This window comes from Pseudorasbora parva, chromosome 4, assembly GCF_024679245.1.
Source record: "Pseudorasbora parva isolate DD20220531a chromosome 4, ASM2467924v1, whole genome shotgun sequence".
NCBI lineage: Eukaryota > Metazoa > Chordata > Actinopteri > Cypriniformes > Gobionidae > Pseudorasbora > Pseudorasbora parva.
Genome location: NC_090175.1, coordinates 21,214,482 through 21,234,719, shown reverse-complemented (window position 1 = coordinate 21,234,719; position 20,238 = coordinate 21,214,482). Strand labels below are relative to the sequence as shown.

The 20,238-nt window shown below is 39.7% G+C and overlaps 1 protein-coding gene across 1 annotated transcript in view; it reads right to left on the bottom strand.

The window, feature by feature from the left end:
- maml3 (mastermind-like transcriptional coactivator 3) overlaps positions 1-20,238 on the bottom strand; it is a 143,310-nt gene that overhangs the window by 51,480 nt on the left and 71,592 nt on the right. Inside the window, exon 2 of the mRNA XM_067441275.1 lies at positions 5,330-6,913. Coding sequence (XP_067297376.1) covers positions 5,330-6,913 — 1,584 coding nt within the window. The remainder of the gene's footprint in view (positions 1-5,329; positions 6,914-20,238) is intronic.

The following is a 20,238-nucleotide window of genomic DNA, read 5'->3' as shown; positions in this document are numbered from 1 at the left end:
TACCATTCCACAGTCATTATTTTCAGTGTACTTTATCCCAGTGCTTCTGTGATAATCTTATTTATTGTAACAGTGAAATAATGATAATATGTGGTAAAAGTAGTTTTGTGAAGCTGTTTCATATCTATACAGGACAACAGCTCTCTTTGGTTTAGCGGCAGTGCCAACACAGATTTGAATGTTCTACTGTGATTGTACTTGTCAAAGGTTTAATAGACAGCCGAATCATTGCCATTCAGAATAAGATTGAGTGGGTGTTTAAATCCAGATCACAAACTTGGAATTACAGTAACAATTAATTGTTACTCTACCTAGCAACCACCTACAACATCCTAGAAATACACTAAAGACCACAGAAATAACTTAAAGGGGGGGTGAAATGCTGTTTCATGCATACTGAGCTTTTTACACCTTTAAAGACTTGGATTCCCATCCTAAACATAGACAAAGTTTCAAAAACTAATGTTGGACGTTTGATGGAGTATTTCTGTGTTAAAAATACTCCTTCCGGTTTCTCACAAGTTTCGGCGAGTTTTTTTCGAGTATGGGTCTACTTGACGTTAAATAGATCGGAAGGTCCTTGTATGGGCTGTACGGGCTCTTCTCCCGGTAGGGTGCGCGCGCGTAACTAGAGGGAGAGAGAGGAAATGCACGCTGTAAACAGTCTCTCAGGTGCAGATCCAGTCTTCCGTGAACACTTATGACGCACCGCGCTCCACTTTATTCCTATGGGTGACGTCGAGCGACTTCAACGCTTCAGCACAGCATTCCGGGAAGGCAGCGCAGCATTTGAACCGATTTGAACGCAGAAATGACGGGAAGCTTCAAGGCATCGCTTCAGTCGCGTTGCAAAGTGGATTTCCACGGTCACTGCTGTCACAGGACTTCACCAAATCATACCAAAGAAGTGTGTTTTTGACGGAGCGGTCCCAGCGATAAAGTTCGGTCCTGCTTTGGAAGCAGCCGGTGAGTAAATCAACTTCAAATGTCTCTGCTTTTGGCTACCGTCGCATGAGTAAACATCAGTAAACGATACGATCGCGTGCTTCGTCATTCAAATGCGCTAACGGTTACTCCATTGTTGTTCTGTATAACACTAGTCTGACTCTGACATGCAAAACCGTTTTGCTTGCTACCTCTAAGGTCTAGTCACATACAATAGTCCATAAACCGAATCATGTCCTCATAAACTGCGCGTAAAGACACACAAAGGCCCCTAAATACAGTACATACCACAGAGACGGACATCCTGATGTTGCCGTTTCTCCTGTTCAATTTATTTCAGCCTCAGATTTGATTGTGGATCATTATCTGTATTAGCCTATGGTATTAGCTGAGATAGCTGAGATGGGTTTCTCCACGCTTGAGGACGTCACCGCTTTGTGCACATTCGTCATTCTTTAGCTCCGCCCACACGATACGCCTCCAGGCGCTCGTTTTTTTCCGGAAAGACTCGGTACAGCCCATATTTCTTTTATAAATATGATAAAACTAAAGACTTTTCGGAGATATGAAGGATGCAATACTACTCTATAGGTACTCAAGATTGACATGAGATTGACTGAAACTGAGTGTTTCACCCCCCCCTTTAATCTCAAAGTAAAACCATTACAACCATCCATATCACCCTAGCAACCAACTACCAAAGCCAAAGCAATCTCCAACAACACCCTAGCAAAGACCTTAGAACGCCTAGAACATTATGTAAATAGCATAGCAACACCCTGGCAACCACCTAGTAAACAAGTATCTTGCAGCATGCTATTCAAGCTATATACACTATATGAACCACCTAGTAAGAAATCATTCAACAACCACCTAGCAAAGCCCTCACACCACATACAACACAGATTAAAACACTTAAAACATCCTAGTAATAACTCAACACACTATCATTGTGGCAGCAAGTTTTGCTCAGCCAAGTACCATTCATAAAAATCAAATTGTAACACCACACTACCTGAAAGGCTGACTGCCATTAAGCAACACCCCCTGTTAATATCCAAAGCCCTAAACATCTATTAGTCCACACACACAAGCTCTACAATGGCATTAGCACACCATACAGTTTCCCCCCTCTACCTTTGATCACCCACAAATAAATTACAGCCGTCACAGCGATATGCAAAATGGCATGGAGTGACAATCAAAGCCTGACTAACAAGCTTTAAAAAGCCGTGCTAAAGTTTCATAATCACACACTAATAAGATTATGCAAACTCGCCCATTTTGCCACCTGTGCAAGAAAGAAAAGGAGAAAAAGAAAACCAAACCACTAGATGCGCTCTGAACTCTATGAATGTGTGCTCAAGGAAGCTATTGTGAGAAAGCTTTTACTGAGTGTCTTTACCTTCATAAGCAACCATAAATATTGCTAATTGCGATTCCACCCCATCCCTAGACTGTCCATCAACAGCATCCACCACTCTTTAATCAATAACCTGATGGCCTGTCTACTCTATTGTCTAGATGAAAGATCCGATAAGATTCAAAATGCATTACCCAATCAAAAACTTGCGATGAGAGTCTGCAGAGTATCAAGGCAAATAATATAGTGTATTCTGAAAGTAAGCAGCCCTTAATTTGACACAGAATAGATGGAAAACTATTACATCATTCTTGTTTTCTTTTCTTTCTTTCAGTGAGCACTAGTAGAAAAGCTTATTATTCCTAGATTTTTTTGTAATTTAACACTATTAATTACTTTAATTAATTATAAAAAATATACACATATGGACACACAATCCACCTTTTGGTTTCATACATTTCAAACAGTGGAGCTACTAATTTACAAAAAGCTTGTGCTGGGATTTCATCATTTGTTATTGATTTTGCATAGCAGAGAACTGCATACATGTATAGCATTGCACATATGGGACAAAAGGGACATCAGAAATGTGTAAATGTCATATTGTGAGAAGCATGAACATTGCATGCAAATTGTCTGAATGTAGCGCCTTAGCTAAGCTAAGATAAAACCTTTTGGTTTGCTGACACATTATAAATACTTAGCTAGCTACTTCATTGCAGGTATTGTTCTAATTTATGTGTAACAACATTTACCACTAATAACTATTAGAACGGGAAACAATGCTGCACTAAAAGGAAGCAAAGGAGTAATTCCGATATGCAGACCTCAGGCAAAACAAAAATTAGCATTAGCGATTAATTCACCAGTCTCGCTGGTCTAAGGTGGTTGAGAAAACATGATGTGTGGAATTAGCAAATGTTTGTCAATTATATCTACTACATTCAATGCATTAAAACCAGGCTTTTTGTTTAGTTCAGTCAAGTAGCTTCATACTTGTACATATTACAAGACAAAGAACAAGACATATTTTGTGCTACCATTCAAATTCAACGGAGAAAAAGCAAGACTGCAGTGTTTAACATCAATAGTTTATTTAGGAGACAAAAATTACGAACAAGTAGAAATTTCTCTTTCATACTCCCCATCAACCTCTTTCATAATACATCCCTCTCGTTTAGCCTTTGATTTCTTTAACATCTTTTCCATAATTCATACCATCTTTTACTTATGGTATACCTTTTTCTCTCATTCTCTCTTTTTCTTTCTCTCTACCTAATTTCGCTCTTCTGCTGCATTTTCCTCAGGCTGCAAAAGAACCAACCATCATAAATCTACCCCTTTATTGCTTCTGAGGAGAGAGAACGAGGGAAGAGGAGGGTGGGGGCATAGGAGATGCAGGAGAAGAAAAAAAATAGGAGCAAAAGGGGTGGAGGAATATCTAATCTCAGAGCAAGAGCTACAGAACCCAATGAACAGATGGATAAAATGAAAGGAGGAGAGAGAGGGTGCCTGGGAGGGGCTGAGGATGTCACCATTAATGAGAATAATTTACAGTTCAGAAGCTAACAGACTCGAGACCTCTTCAACAACTGAGACCACCACCAGCACAATCACCCTTCCAGAACAAAAGGCATTCTAGCACTCTTGGCTGACATTTTTAAGTAAACATTAGTCTAACGAAGAAACGGTGTTGGATAATCATGCAACAAATAAATACTAACACATCTCGCATTTCTCATTAGTTGTTGACTGAAGGCTGACGGTTACAACCAATGAGAAAATGGCAGTGACATTTGAGAGAATATGGTAATAATGATTTGAGAATACTATCAATTCCTGAAACTGAAAGGAGATAGAAGGCATCCTTTTATCCAAGGATAGGATGAGTAAAAGGGATTTTGGCGGCCATGGGGACATCAGAGGTTGGCGCATAGGCATAAATATATTACAGTGTCGATTTCCTATTCCAAGAGCTAGCTGTTGCTCAGGGCAACAGGAACCATTACTGTCCCACTGCACAACACAGACATAAAATCCAGAGTTATGGGTAAGGACCAATCGGTTCGACTTAAAACGTGTCTCTAGGCAAACTGCCCAATGCTGAAGCGTTGTCTCGATATTTAAGTGTTAAAGAACTTTGACTAAACAGCAAAATGTGGTCCATTTTGCATTTTATATCTTATAATATCCACTTTATTATAAGAAGAGCCACTTGATTGACATGTAAAAGCAACCAATCACAGGATGTGTATAATTTTGGGAAGGGTGGATCTGAATTAATCTGATTATACCACAATAATAGTGGGGGGAAATTATTAAAATAATGGTGCAATTATTTGATAGGCATAACTAACAAACAACAGAGGGATAACAGTTTTGCTAATGGAAATATAGCTTACCTGTTTACCAGGTACGTGGTGGCAAAGGAAACAAAGCTCTGAATATCTTTCAAAGATTTCCCTGACTAAAACAAATATCAAATCCAGAGATAAACTCTTCCTCAACAGTGTTCATTGCATAAACCTGGTACACCTTTGTTTTCAGGTGGGCTGGAAAGTTAGTTGTCAAATTAGACCTTATAGTGCTTTCCAGTTTTATGTACAATACACCAGTGTCAGTGTAGTGACTGCGAAGAGACTAATGAACTTTAAATAAATCTGAAATAAAAAGGTAAAGAGAAAATTGAAGGCTTGATGCTATTTTTTTGGCAAAAGGTTTTAGAAAGTTATTACTTAAATAGCTAGTCATCCAAAAACCCACCTAATCAGATCACAACAAATTTAAAATAAAAGTTGGCAATTGCCTGAGCAGACTAACAAAGATATAGTACACTAAGCACTGCTGACAAAGCCTTAAAGCGGACAGCTCGCTGTAACAACAACCCGGATATGTAAAGATTAATACTTAAAAATACAGTTCACAACTGCATTCCCGCACAAAATGAGCCAAAAGTGCAAAAGCCGCACATGGTTTTAGTTCTCATAACATGGCGTGAAAAACAAAAATCAAGGATCTTACCTGTACATGCTGCTGCATAGAGACATACGGCATGCCTTGAGTCAGCCCTTTTTGCTTTATCATCATCATTCTCTTCTGTTCTTCACTTAAATGGGCTGTCTGGTTGGGCATTGGACCTGGAACTTGTGGATGCCCACCCCCTTGCCCTGCGGTGCCCTGCATGTAGGGCATCATCGGGTTTTTGGCTTGATTGGCCATGGGCGGCGTCATCCGCTGACTCATGTGGTCCACTCCACTAAAATGAGTCAGCGGCTTGGTGTTGCTATAAGAGAGTTGCTTATTGAGGTTGTTTTGGGCAGCCAAGTTATTAGGTTGCTGCTGCTGCTGTTGCTGCTGATTGAGCATGTTCATGTGGTTCTGTGGGAGGTAGTTGTTCATGCTTGGTGTTTTTGGCCCCATTGTGTTGCTAGGATTGAAAGCCTGTGGATACATCATGGGGCTATTTGGTTTGTCTGGGTTAAAGGGTGCACTGTAAGGGCTGGTCGGTGCTCCTGCAGGCGACCAGTTTGCTGCTTGGGACTGCTGTTGGTGCTTCTGTTGGATCAGTTTGGCCCGTTGCTGCTGTTGGGCAGCCATTTGTTTTAGCTGCTCGGCCGGTGAAAGTTCAGAGCTAGGCGGGACTGGTACACTTCCACCAGTTCCCCCTGATCCAGGGCCACCTCCTGTTACTGGGGTTGATCCCACAGGGCCAACGGCAGGACCTGCATTCATCATAAATCCATTCCCAGACCTCGAGGCCTGGGTCTGGGCTTGGGTGGGCGTTTGCGGAGAACGAACCGCACAGTTAGCCGGTGATCCAGATGGCATTCCAACTGCTGGTGACTGTTGCAAGGGTTGCTGGGGTGGCGTCCCATTAGCAGCAGTTGCAAATGGTGGACCAGAAGAAGATGGTCGCACCTGAGGTGACCCCATGGGCATCTGTCCACTCTGTGGTTGTGGTGTACTGTTGGGTGCCGTAGCTACAGAGTTAGGTGCTGGGTCTTGTGCAAGTTGCGTTTGTTCCGTTGTGGCCCGTGTGAAGTCACTCACCTCCTTCTTCTCCTCAAAGTCTTCATTGAAGAGGTCGTGCATGTCATCCTCAGGCACCGTATTCGCCAACTCGTCAATTAGTTCCTGCCATTCCTGGTCATTCAGATTGATGTCAGAGAATAGCTTGTTCTGATTTGAAAGCGACGTTTCAGAGGACTCTATTCCACCGCCATCATCCAAAGGCTCTTGTTTCATGTCCTTTAGTAGGCCAAAGCCATCATCCAAATCCAACGAACCATTAAGTTTAATATCAGGCATTCCACCATTCTTGCCTAAATCCTCATGTCGTCCGGTAATATGATTGGTACCAGCATTGCCATTACCGGTTCCGTTGTTTGAGGAGGCACTGTTGTTTCCCGAGGGCAAGGTGGGCTTGATGTCCATTGAATGAAGTGGAGAAATGGGTGGGAGACTACCAATAGAGTCCATTCCAGTGCATCCTTCCTTACGGAGTCTCTTTGTAGTGGGGGAGTAACTCCCATCACTGAGGCCATTTTGGTCACCATTTATAGGAGATCGGGCACTGTCCAATTTCCTTTTCACCGTCTCCTGAAGCTGAGAGAGAGAGAGAGAGAGAGAGAGAGAGAGAGAGAGAGAGAGAGAGAGAGAGAGAGAGAGAGAGAACAATGGTTAGAAGGTTTCTTCAGGTGTATATAGAAAATCTACAAAAAGACAACACATTTTCAGAAGATTGTTGTCATACATTCACAATGTCTTGTAATGTTACCAAGCGAAGTGGTTTCTTGTATAAATAGTCAGGCATGGAGCTATTCCAACTGTTATTTACATTTCAGAGCAGAAACACGTCAGAGTGGTTTTTAGTTCAGAACGCCAACATTTACATAGGTAATATATTCTCACCATCCAAAAAACAAGCTTGCTACATGTACTAGCTGGAACTTGTCACAGCACTTGCCTACTGTTGCTCTATTGTTTATTTGCTTTCTTCTGTTGCTATATAAAAGTGTCTGTTAAATGATTAAATAAAAATGGAAAACACTTCCCAATAGCACAAGTTTTGTGTCAGTTATCATTGTGTTTATGTGTAACAGTTAGACAAACATCAAAAGTAAATCAGTTACTTGATTACTATCATAAATTTATATTACATTAACTTGCATATCTGAATGTACGTAATGTCACATGAGGGCAGGTATTTTGATCAACATAAACTGCCTGCTTTCAACCTTGGTTTTCCATAATCTATTCTATACAGGTGATTGGGTTTAATGCAAGAGGCAATAACAGGCTAAATCAAAACAGAAGACAAAAACCTTCTATTTGCCACTATATAAAGTCTTAAAATCCACATGCTAATCAATCTTAGTCTAATCAAATTACTGTAAGGATGAGCCTGAATGGTCAACTAGCTAGAACCAATAAGGGATGTTAAACAAATTGTAGCTTATTTTGCTGTTACAAAGGGGATGCATGAAGAGACAAATTCCCAAACATTGTTTTAGTGTGCTCCTCCAGCATTCTTGATGCTATGAGCATGACATTTTCTTTTATTAATTTAAAAACACAAGGACACTTTCTGTCCAACTGTTAGATCAGGTTCTGGTGAACCCTAATCATGCAAGGCTTGTCAATTTTGAAAATATGTAGTTTTGCACATTCTTGCTCAAATGGCACTGCATACAAACGTGTACGCAGGAGGAAACAGCTGACGATCTTCAGTTATAACTTCACATTTAGATAGAGAGAGAAAAGACAGAGCATAGAGGGGAGAGAACTGGTTGCAAAACGTACTTTCATTGTTCACACATGGGCACACTTTCATCCCACAATGCCCTTCTGCTTAATTTGTCTCAGCCATTAAGCTGAGTCTAAGCTGCTCACCATAAGCATGCTAGACACTAACACACATGTACAAGCCAACAGAGGATAGGTATGGGAGGCAATTCTTAAAAATGACAATATTTCCTCAAATGTATTGGAACAATAAACCACAAATAAGGGCTGCAATTAGTCATATTGCAAGTTGAAAGTTATTCCACAAATAATTCTTTAAACATTCCGTTGTGCCACTTTGAAGACGGCCCCTTTCCTGCTCGATTTTACAGGGCCGACTGGCGGGGAATGAACAACAGCGAATATTGACGAGGAAAGAGAGTGATAGATGCCTCCTCAGAGGTGAGGATAGAAAAGAAGGTGAAAAGCATTTCCCATCATCTCTCCTCATCTTTCAGTTTGTGCTAATGACTCTCACAGTGAACACATTTAACGGTGTGTTAATTACAGAAGTGAAATGTGTGTGATTGTGTGTGTGTAAACCCAGAGCGTAGATGAACCGCAAGAACATTAGCTACAAAATCATCTCCCTACACAACAGCAGGATCCCACCCACCTTCTTTGCTCATCCCAGTGGACTTAAATCTGTGTTAAAAATCTCACACACACTCTACTCCACCTAAACATACGAAATGAGATTCTGAAACAACAAGATGCATGGATCTTCTCTCCAACTCTCCTCTGAGGCAAAACGTCTAGTCCCCCCTCCCTCCTATCTCCTTCTTTCAGTCTGTCTCTCTCTACATGACCAGAAGAACAGAGAGATCACGGTGGGAAACAAGAAAGGATGAGGTTTACTGGCTAGCTTTATGCAAAATAAGAAGATAAGTATGATAAAATAAGGCGCACACACACACAAACCCTGTTACACATTAGTCGTGCAGCATAAAAGCTATAATATAGCAAGCTCAAAAATGCATGTTACATTCGTGTTGACTGTAGGTCTGCTCGAGGTCGCATTTTTCATTGTTACACCTCTGTCATGTGCAACAGCTAAGGGGGTTGTCAAGGCAACCGTTGTCACGACGGCTGTCAATATTCATGCCGTTTATCATGCCATAAAGAAGATTAGGCTGACTGTCACTCACATGGAGAGAGTGAGTGATGGGGAGAAAGAAATTGAGACAGAAATGGGCTATATATATATATATATATAATATTTTAATCTGTTGTATATTAATTATAACATAACTAATATTATCATATATAAATGAACATTTATTGACTATAGGTGTATTTTAATGGATATTTTGTGCCATCCTAAATTGTAAGAAAATAAGCATAATTATGATTAAAAATAGAACATTCTGACAAACACATTCTACTGTGTGAACATGTCCTCTAGTTTGTTGATGACTTTGCTAAGCATTCCTTCACTCCTTTCCTGTACCATACTGGTCCACGTGTGAAGAATCCCCTCAGAGTGGCACATGACTGATATCAATAATGATCATCTTCCTGCAAAGACTGCATGCTAAGCGAGGCATAATTAGATATGTTTTAGCACCAACCCCCTCCAGCAGACATCGACGTCTGGGGTCGAGTGGTACAGTATGGATGGTTTAACTGCCGACGCCATAAGCCGCAGACAGAGAGACCCATCTAGCTAGCAGCATTTGGCTCAAAACTGCCGTAATAGGATAAGAACAGCGAGAAAACCTCCCCCAAGCTTTAACTAGCATGGCAGGGTTAAGAAAACACATAGCAGAGACAGAGGAAGAGAGAGAGAAAATCTGTGTGTGTGTGTGTGTGTGTGTGTAGAGGGGGGAGGCTGATGTTTGTTTTTCTCCATTTCACTGCCTATTAAAGTGTTCAGTAGCTCACACAAACACACTTCCTCTCCTGCTCTCTTCACAGTCACCATGTGGGAGAGCACACGGATAAAGGGAGGGAGAGAAATACAAGAGGGAGGGAGGGAAAGACAGAAGAGCTCTTCAGACAGACGGTAATGCTTTCATGTGACTGGAGAGAGAGCGTGCATGGGGGGAGAGAACCACCAAGGTGCAGTTGTTATAGCAACCTCCTGATCCTGAAGCCCCTCCCCCCAGCGCCTGGGCTGAGTGCACTGGACACTTCTGCCAATAATCTCTCTCGCTCTTTCTCTCTAGTGGTCTCCCTCCCTAATGTTTTCTTTCCTCTCTCTCCTTCTATACCTACCTTATGCTTGTTACCTCTTCTATTGCGTTCTCCTTTTCTTTATCTCTGTGTACTCTTCTTTGTCAATGTATGCAATGCTTAACAAGTATCACTGACTTTATTTCATGACAGTATCATAAAAAATCTTTAAGATCTGATGATCTTGATAATCATCTCACCTTAGTGTCCTACATGTGTTACATGATTCCCCTAGCAAAACTGCAAAGATGTGCTGCATTTTTATGGTATATTGCCAGATTTGCTCTGACATTAGATCACTGAAACCAACAATGGTTATATTGTGTCCAAAACAGGATGCAATGCAATAAGTTTTCAGGGAAAAACTATTTGTCTATCCAAACGGAGATCAAAATACCTGTGCAATGTGGCTCAAGGATTCTTGACCAAGGGGGTAATCTAGCACTTGGAAAGCGTTCCACCCATAGGGGCGGCCATTGCTAACCAAGCCATCACCTGCTGTTAGCATCCCATTGACTCCCATTCATTTTTGAGTCACTTTGACAGTGAATAACCTTACATCTGAGACGTTTAAAGACTCCATTTGTTCATTGTTTATTTATAAAGAAACACGACAATGCATAAAAGGCTCCATTACCTTGTATCTTACACTATCGCCCCGTAGAAGCTGTTTTTGTAAAATAGGCTAACTATTGCGTCATAACCAACGCGACTCTGTCGCACAGTTGAGAAATTACCGTATCGACAGGAGGAGACGCTCAGAAGCAATATTTTACTGTCTATGAGGCAGTCGGGGGGACGTTAAGACAAAGTCTGATAAAGTCAAGGGAGAAGAATGGAGAGAAGCCCATAGTGAGCAAAAAGCAACGGGAGAAAATATTTAAACAACGTGATTCAGATTTCACTTTCCACAACTACTAGAAGACCTACAGCTGTCAGACAGGAGGCTCACGTCACATCTACGCCGTCAAGCTCAGTCTGAGCCTGCGCAGTTCGCTCAGCCATCAGGAAGTGAGTGCCTCTGATTTACCTCATTTTCAGCCATTGACGTCAGGGCTGCTGAGTGTGACATCACAATGTCTTGTTGCTCATTGCAGATGGTTAGGGACAAAAGGGAGATGTGCCATTTATGATATTTAACTTACAAATATATTTATTTGTAAATATCCGCTTGGGTTAGGGACCCATCAGCCTGCGCCATCAACAGTTTCATGACAGAACTAGGAAGTTACCTGACCCAGGGCTTGACATTAAGCATGTTCATGTATTTAATTTTTTGTGTGTGTGTGTTGTGTATATATATATATATATATATATATATATATATATATATATATATATATATATATATATATATATATATATATATATATATATATATATATATATCTTTTATAAAGGGTATTTCCCCCTAATCTTATTAAATATAGGCTATGCATCAGGTTTAATTTTATATTGTTAAATTTGATAAATACATTAAATTAAAATGAGACATTATAAGGGCTGTTACCAATCAAATTAAATTATTTACACTGAAAAATAACAACTGCGAGATTTGTAGTTTTAAATAGACAAAAAAGAAATGTTGGAAAGAAATGTTTAAACATGAAACTAAACCTCCAGTAGGTGGCAGCAGGTGGGCGTCTTAATGAGTGAGTCATTGAGTCGTTCATTCAAACGATTCATTCAAACACACTTGTTGCTGTAGGACGCATTACGGTTCTGCAAATGAACGATTTTAGCTGCTGAAATAGAACAAAACACTCAATATGGCATCTAAAATGTAAGTGACGTTAAGTGAATGTTAGTGAATGTTAATTAATTGTTTATTGAGCTGTCATATGAAATCAGTGTCATTTTCAGTCGTGATGGTATTCAGGACGGTATACCATCGTTGGTATATTGTCCTTTACCATCGTTGGTATGTTGTCCATTACTATTGTTGCTATTGCTTATTCCAATTACATTGTCAGTATAAACTGTTGTTATAAAAATTAATTGTCACTTGTGGTAACGCCACCATGATATAACATTTGTAAGTAATCTGTGAGAAATATAACAATGAAGGATTAATTATTAATCACTAAATGTGTAACTGGGGTGGGATTAAATAAGTAGTCTTCTTCCCACTCCCTTTCAGGCAGAATTCGATCGTCATATTTGAATACTTTATATTCTGTTTTTGTTTTGTTTTTTGTTTTCCTTGCACTATATGACTTAAATTATTTTTTGTCTACCTTGTACTTTTGTGCCATTGCCTGGAATAAATGAAAAATAAAATAAAAAAAATAAAAAAAATGGAAACAGCTTAAACGCTCTGTTGTAATTTCTCCTCGAGAGGCTGCACGAGCGTCAACAGCGTGACCTTGTTATCATCAGTTCATTATATATTATCATCCACTATCGATCCCCACTTACACTAAATTAATGCACAATCATTCTTGCATTTTGGTGATTCGCTAGTTACTTTTTGTTTTAATCAGGCTATTGTCCGTCGGGCAAGTAAAATTCTCTTTCACTTGTCCCTTCAAAAAACCCACTTGTCCCGGACAAGCGGACAAGCATTAATGTCGAGCCCTGTGACCATTAATGTGGAGCAACTAAATGCGGAAAGCAACCGTGCATAGACTTCATTGCACGTAGAAGCACAGATTGAGAGTGAACGTTGAAATAATTAGATAATAATGTGATCATAGAATTGTTTTAAATAATACAATTGTTAAATGTCCAACATCTTCTTGGGTCCATTTTTAAAAAAAGTATATTTTTTTAAACCTGAGGCCATTAAGACTGAACCTCACCCGTGTCCGAAGCTCTCGTTGAATATATTCAATATTGACTGATACTAATGCATTTAAAACATGTCTAATATTGCCTAAGTGATACGGTCTCATATCTCATTTCTCTATAGTAATAATGATCCACTGAACAAGTGCTTAATTGAATTAAAATTGTGGATTCCAATGCAACAAACACAGACAGGCAGACACGTACAGACAACATGTCTTAGATGACCTCAAAATGCATGGTCTAGTCTCAGTATGTCTTGTGTGTGTGTGTGTGTTAGAGGCTAAACCAAATGAGTGTGCCTACTGTAAGTGTATTTATGCGTGTGTATGCGTGTAATCCACATCAATATACTGGGCTCTTGAATGTGCATGGTACAATAAAGGCAGACCCACCTTTGACACACAACTGATAACACTGCTAAACGCACACACACACACACGCACGCACTCACACACTCTCTATAGTAAATACTGCTCAGATTATTTCTGCTTTAAGAATGTGGTTTGTTGTAAGTGTGTATGTGGTGTGTGTTCTAGATCTAACTCATCAGACTTTAAAATGATTTGAGTGCATGACCCTTTAATAAGAAACATCTTATGGTACCAAAAGTTGTGCTCATAAGTTTACACACTTGCAGAATAAATAAGAAAATTAATCAAAAAAATTATATTCATTATAACCTTGTGAAAGCAATTTGCTATAGCACACATTTACATATATTCCATTAGACAAAACTGTAACTGAAATTATACAAATGACCCTGTTCAATAGTTTACATACACAGGTTCTCTTTCTTTCTTTCTGTCTTTCTTTCTCTTTCTTTCTTTCTTTCTTTCTTTCTTTCTTTCTTTCTTTCTTTCTTTCTTTCTTTCTTTCTTTCTTGTTCTTAACATTGTGTGTTACTTCTTGAGCATTAATGACTCTTTGTAGCTCTTTGTGATTTTGTGTTAGTCCCTGGACTGTCCTGGCCAGTAAAAGAAAGAGAAACAGCAACGGATTGGTTTAAACCATTCATAAAACTGGTCTGAACTGTTCAATCAAAAGATTGGCCTGATCTGAATCTCCAGTTTAACTTACTAACTGAATTTGGTCTGTTAGTCAAACAAAGCTATTGTATTACTTTGAAAGTAGCTTTGACAGTAGCGCACAAGTCATATGCACTACATTAATGATACTTTTATGGTGCTTTTTACGAATGTGTCTGAAGCCGGCATCCGGGTTCCCAGATCTGCTCTAGTTACCACAGTTGCAGATACAAACATTCCTGCTGAATCCTGCAGCCTATCTGGCAACCTCAAGTCAGGGGGAGGGGGAGAGGGATACACCGCTCTACAGTCATTTGAAAGTGGTTGCAGTACCAGTTTTGGTCACAATCTTATATACACTTCCTTTAACTTATCACGTGAAGATAGTAAGGAGAGATGACTAACAGGAAAATTTGATGATTCGGTGCGTAACAGATCCTGAGTCATTGCGAATTCAAAAGCGTATTTCCAAGTATTTCAACCCAGGATATTGATAGCAGCTCTCTGGTGCCTGCAAATTATATAAAAGTACCCAACTATATGCATTGAAATTAGGGCCGGGACTCGATTAAAAAAATTAATCTAATTAATTAGAGGCTTTGTAATTAATTAATCGAAATTAATCGCATTTTAATCGCATATAAATATTTGACCTGAGAACAATGAGAAGTAATTTTTCACATGTATTTTTAGTATACCATTGAATAATGACTGAAAACATAAGCTTAATCAACAAAATATTGTTTATTTATTTCAGTCCAGCAGACCAGTGCAATGTTTGCCATTAAGTTAACCAAAAGCATATTTGTGATATTTGAGGCTCGATGTGCTGCGGTGATACGCAAATTCCTTGTTGTATAGCTTGCACACTACCATGCTCTTGACGACGCTTCCATTCTTTCGTTTTTTAAAACAAAATTTCCCATCCACGGGGCCAAGCAAAGCGGTCTCATCAGCTTCTTCGTTCATGTTCACTCATGCCCTGCGTCTCAATCAGCTCCCTAGTTCAGTAGTCAGGGTACTGATCAAGACATAAGTCAATGGGCTGACTCCCTGATCAGTGCCCTGACTAGGGAACTAGGGAGCGGATTGAGACGCACCCATGGTTTGTTGTTGTAGTTGTCGCGCTAGTTGGTGTTCCAGTATAATCGGTCCGTCGAAACTGATTCATTGAAAAACATTCCGCGGTGCAAAAATAAATGCGGTCAAATTTTTTTGCGTAATTAATTAACGCGTTAAAGTCACGTAATTAATTAATCTTAATTAACGCGTTAAAGTCCCAGCCCTAATTGAAATATATGTTTTCTACCATCTTAAAAAAAAAAAATCCATCACCATGTCCCTTTAGGGACTCCGTAGAATGCGTCATTTCCTTTCTGAATATAGCGTTCAGCTTCAGGCATATAGTGCTTTGACATTGTTGAAGTCATACAGGTTTGAGCAAACAATGACATTCACTTGAACATTCACTTTTAGGTGAATAATCCTTTTAAAAAACAAACAATTTACTTCTAAACAAGAAAATGCGTCTATTGAATAAACATAAGCAGGTTCTTCAAGGCAATAATAAAAAACTATGATCACTTTTTTTAAACACTAAACATCTTACAAGGTGTAAATAAACATAAGCATGACTGAACATAATTAAAATGCACACATTGTCACAAGCTGTTGTTTTGTGATCAATAAATTCCCGCTTGAATCTAGTTTTAGAGAAATTTTGGAATGTTGTGGTTAGCTGGAAAAAATGCATTACCTCACCCCTCCCCTCCTCTCTCTCTCCCTCTCTCTCTCTCTCTCTCTCTCTCTCTCTCTCTGTGTTCTACCTCACTCTCTCCCTCATGAGTTTCTGTCTGTGGGATACAGAGGTTTATAAATAACTCTCAGCCCAGTACAGTGTTTTTGCGAGTGCGTTTGGTGCAAGTACGTGTGAAGATGGAAGGAGCACCCACTGGCTAACACTAATATAATAAGATATTAATGAGGGAGAAAAAGAGAGAGAGGGGGAAGACAGGAGGGGGAGGACAGGAGAGAGCAGAGGCAGAAGAAAGGAGGGAGGAGAAAGAGGGGGCACGGAGAGTCAGCACACAAGGCTTCCGCTCGTTGAGCAACACCGCCTCCTCCTAAACGCTGCTAAATACTCGCTCTCTCTTGCTCGCCGTCTCCCTCCCTCACTGTTAATGGCAGCCTGTTTAAACACTGGCTGAGTGAATGTGTGTGTGTGTGCACTGTAGCGCCTGGGTGCATGTTAAACACAGTCCCTGAAATCCTACTCCAATCCAATAAAGCCTTCAGCAGCCCTGCCAGCAGAGACAATTACTGCACCTCACCCAGAGAGGGAGGGAGGGGGGGGAGAGAGAGAGAGAGAGAGAGAGAGAGAGAGAGAGAGAGAGAGAGAGAGAGAGAGAGAGAGAGAGAGAGAGAGAGAGAGAGAGAGAGAGAGAGAGAGAGAGAGAGAAGGGATAGAAAACAGGAAGTATGGAGAGTGAGGGAGAGAAGACAAAGAGCGACTCGTCACAAACTGCTCATAATCATCTCTACATTACTCACATGCTTTTCAGCCTAAGCTCCACCCTTTTGACTTCATTTGTCACATTCTTAATAGCGTTGAGTCATCCATTCATCACTCTGTAAATATGGTTCTGATGTTAACTACCTTGACTAGTGCAGTATGTCTCACATATATAAAATATATGTGCCAATACAGAAAGATGCAAATACTCTGGAACGCAATTAGGTTATTAAGGGATGGAAATTATTATTAGCTCAAAAAAGGTTGTACTGTAGTGCATATAGACCATAACAAATTAAATTAAGTCAGCCCCAATTGAATGCATTTCCCCAGCTTTGTTATCATTCATGTCAAATGAAGGTATCTACCTTCACTAAGGACCATTCACAATAAGATCATAACTAAATAGCAAAGTGAACCTCAAAATGTACTCAAAACTATCACTATATACTTCAATTCATATGTGTACTGAACAAAAAGAATTTACTCCAGTCCTATAGGTGGCACAATGCACCTATCAGATGGTCACACATCAGTAAAGGGGGAAAAAGAAACATTCACATCCATGTTTAATACCTCTAAGTTTGATCAAAAACATATAAAAATATAATATTTTGCTTTCGCTGATCAAAAAGGAAGGATTCTCCTCCCCAAACCAGCTAAGGGCAAATCCCACCCCATAGCCAATTTAATTGGTCAACTTAATCCCGCGGGTTAATCACAGGTTAATCGTCTAACCTGTCAAGCAAAGTTCAGGCTTCAATGATTCATGAGTTTCAGAAATATCATGAATAGCTCAGATTGTGATAAAAAGCAAAAGTAGGCCTAATGCGGTTTATCAGGATGTGCTAAGTTATGGTTAGTGGTTAGCATTTGTTTTATTGTTATGTAGATATTCAGGACTGTGATTAACATGATCAAACAAATCATTAAAATCATCTGTGATTTTATCATCTGCTAAACTGGCTTGGGGGAAAAAAATCTGCAATCAAAAGAGCTTTTCTTAAATAGTTAGCACTACACTACACTAGTAGGCTAAGCTGTTAGTTTGGTAGCCAAAGGCTAATTGAAAAACTAAGAAATGTAAATATTTGCAATTTGACCATTTTAGCTTTACATTTTACCATTAGTAATATATTGTAATGTGTGATTAATTAAAGCGGTGATGAAATGAGAAATCATTCTTTCCCTTGAGCTTTTGATATATAAAAGATCATGGTAATATAAAAATATCCTCTAAGTTTCAGAGCTGAAAACTTCCTTGTTAGTCAAAGAAAAGCTTTTATAGACACCAGGCCCAGCAAATGATTTATCTCAGAATGTGCCTCAACTTGAAATCATGTGGCAAAACACCGCCTCTACTGAATAATAAGCACGTCTAATTCTGTAGCCCCGCCCATCGACTCATGGAGCTGTTCGAATCGCCCTAGCCAGTAGCAATAAACGTGTCGAAGAAGATAATGAACATACTTCATTTATTTTTTAAATAAAGTTCCAGCTCACGTTAGGAAGACATGTATGCGTGTTCGCTTCATTTCACTGCAGAATCGTTTGTAATTTTTTGTCTCAGGTCGCGCTGGATTTGCAGACACAATGTTGTGCCTTCTATATTGGCTCCAACAGGAATGGTGCAACACACTTATGTGAGTAGATTTTTTTATATGCAATAGTAATCCGACGGGCTACCAAAACGAAAGCCCATTGGCAGGCCAATGAATCTCAAATAGTGAAATAATATTCCTTTCTTGATCTGCGCGATCTGTGTGTGTGTGTGTGTGTGTGTGTGTGTGTGTGTGTGTGTGTGTGTGTGTGTGCTTATATCCACCGATCGTGCGGGCAAAGTAATACAGAAAAAAATATTCCAATCAATCGTGGGTGAATGAGAAATAAATCATTGTGTTTGTTTGATAAAGAAGTTTACGAGCCCTGTGTTCGAGAGAATCATTCCGGTTGCTGCTTTCAAAACAATCTCTCCCTCATGTGAACTAAACTGACAGGGGAGCTGAAGCTCATTAAATATGCAAATCTTATCCAATCCTAGCCATGGGCATTTACTTCCAAGTCTCCAGTGTGGCACGCCCATCAAAACCCAGTTCAGAAGAGAGCCTCAAAACCAGTGTAGAAAATAGCCTATTACTTATTAGTTATGATGTTCTTGAACGTAAAAACCACATGAACGTCATTAGTTGAAAAAAAAGTTAGTTCATGACACCTTGCTAGTGGTAGATTTTAGGCCACAAAGAAACGAATGGATGCACTGCTGATCAGTTAAACCAAACTACACCATAGAGGGGTTGATTCTTTTTAAATGTTGAATGTGGTGTTGTCAATTTTATCTCAGATCAGGTCTACATCTGCCACATGACATTTTATGATCCGATGGGTACAGCAACATAATCCACTGACTGTAGATTTCAAAACACTTTTATCGACTGGATAATCAAGGATAATCTCACAACATGACAAGTCAACATTCTTAAAAGACAAAACATTACACACTGATATTGCTTAAGTCATCACTGCAGAACTCTAATAGGCGATCAAGAAATAAATAGGTAACATGGGTGGATTTTCCTTAAATTAGCCAAAACACCCTCATGTGCCATGTGTGAATGATGACAACGATTAAGAAGAACCTATTCATGATTAACTCATCCATGCTAGGTCAGTGCTACTGATTCAACTACAGGATTTACAGCAACCAAACACCAAATTTCAGACTCCTGACAACCTAACTCAGGGAAAACATATTTGTGTACATGTAAGCAGGTCTGAGTAGCCTCTACAGCTGTATACTAATGGTGTGTTAATGTCTAATTAACATTAATGCTACAGGTTAAACTCCCCACAATATGCCTATCCCAAAATTGCATCTTCAGACTTTGTAGTCCTCCGGAGTCTAAATTTTGGTGAGGCATTATGTAGTCGAATCACGCACAGGTTTAAGTAAAAGAGTACACTGTAAGGTGGCATTGCAGCCATCACAAATCCAAAATATACGGCTCCATCTGAATATACATATTTCCCTATTACATTGTTGGTGAAAGGAGTATGTCCAAATTCACAGTATCCAAAAAGCAGGCACAAACTAGCAATTTATTACCCCATGATTCCATAGAAGAGGATTAGTAAATCACAGTGAAGTGACGCAACTGATGCTGCAAAAATCACATGACAATGAACAAATGTAGTAGCCTGGATGCCAGCCGAACTCAGCTCCGCCCACAACATTTGAGGATGGACAGTTTGGTCTGGACTCGATCCATAGAGGAGTGATTATGGCCGAACAGAAACTGTACGTAACAATGAAATCATCAGGGCGGGCTTTAGACGATGATGGACAGATGATAAACAGTAACGTAATCATCCACGTCATCAAAGGCGCTTGGATTATATTTGTTCAAATCCTAAACAGAGAGCTTATTTGTATACGCATTCACCTTCACTATTTCTCTCTGAAATGATGATCATGTTGGTAAGTAACTCTGTGTCCTTAAATTCTTTTCTTTTTTTTACAACACCGGCAAAGATCGTTTATTTCAGCATGCCTGCAGACAGGGTTGCCAAGTTTTACAAGAAAACCTGCCAACTTCTAGCCCTAAACAATAGCTTCTCGGGGGGTTCTCCGGAAAAAAATGGTGTTT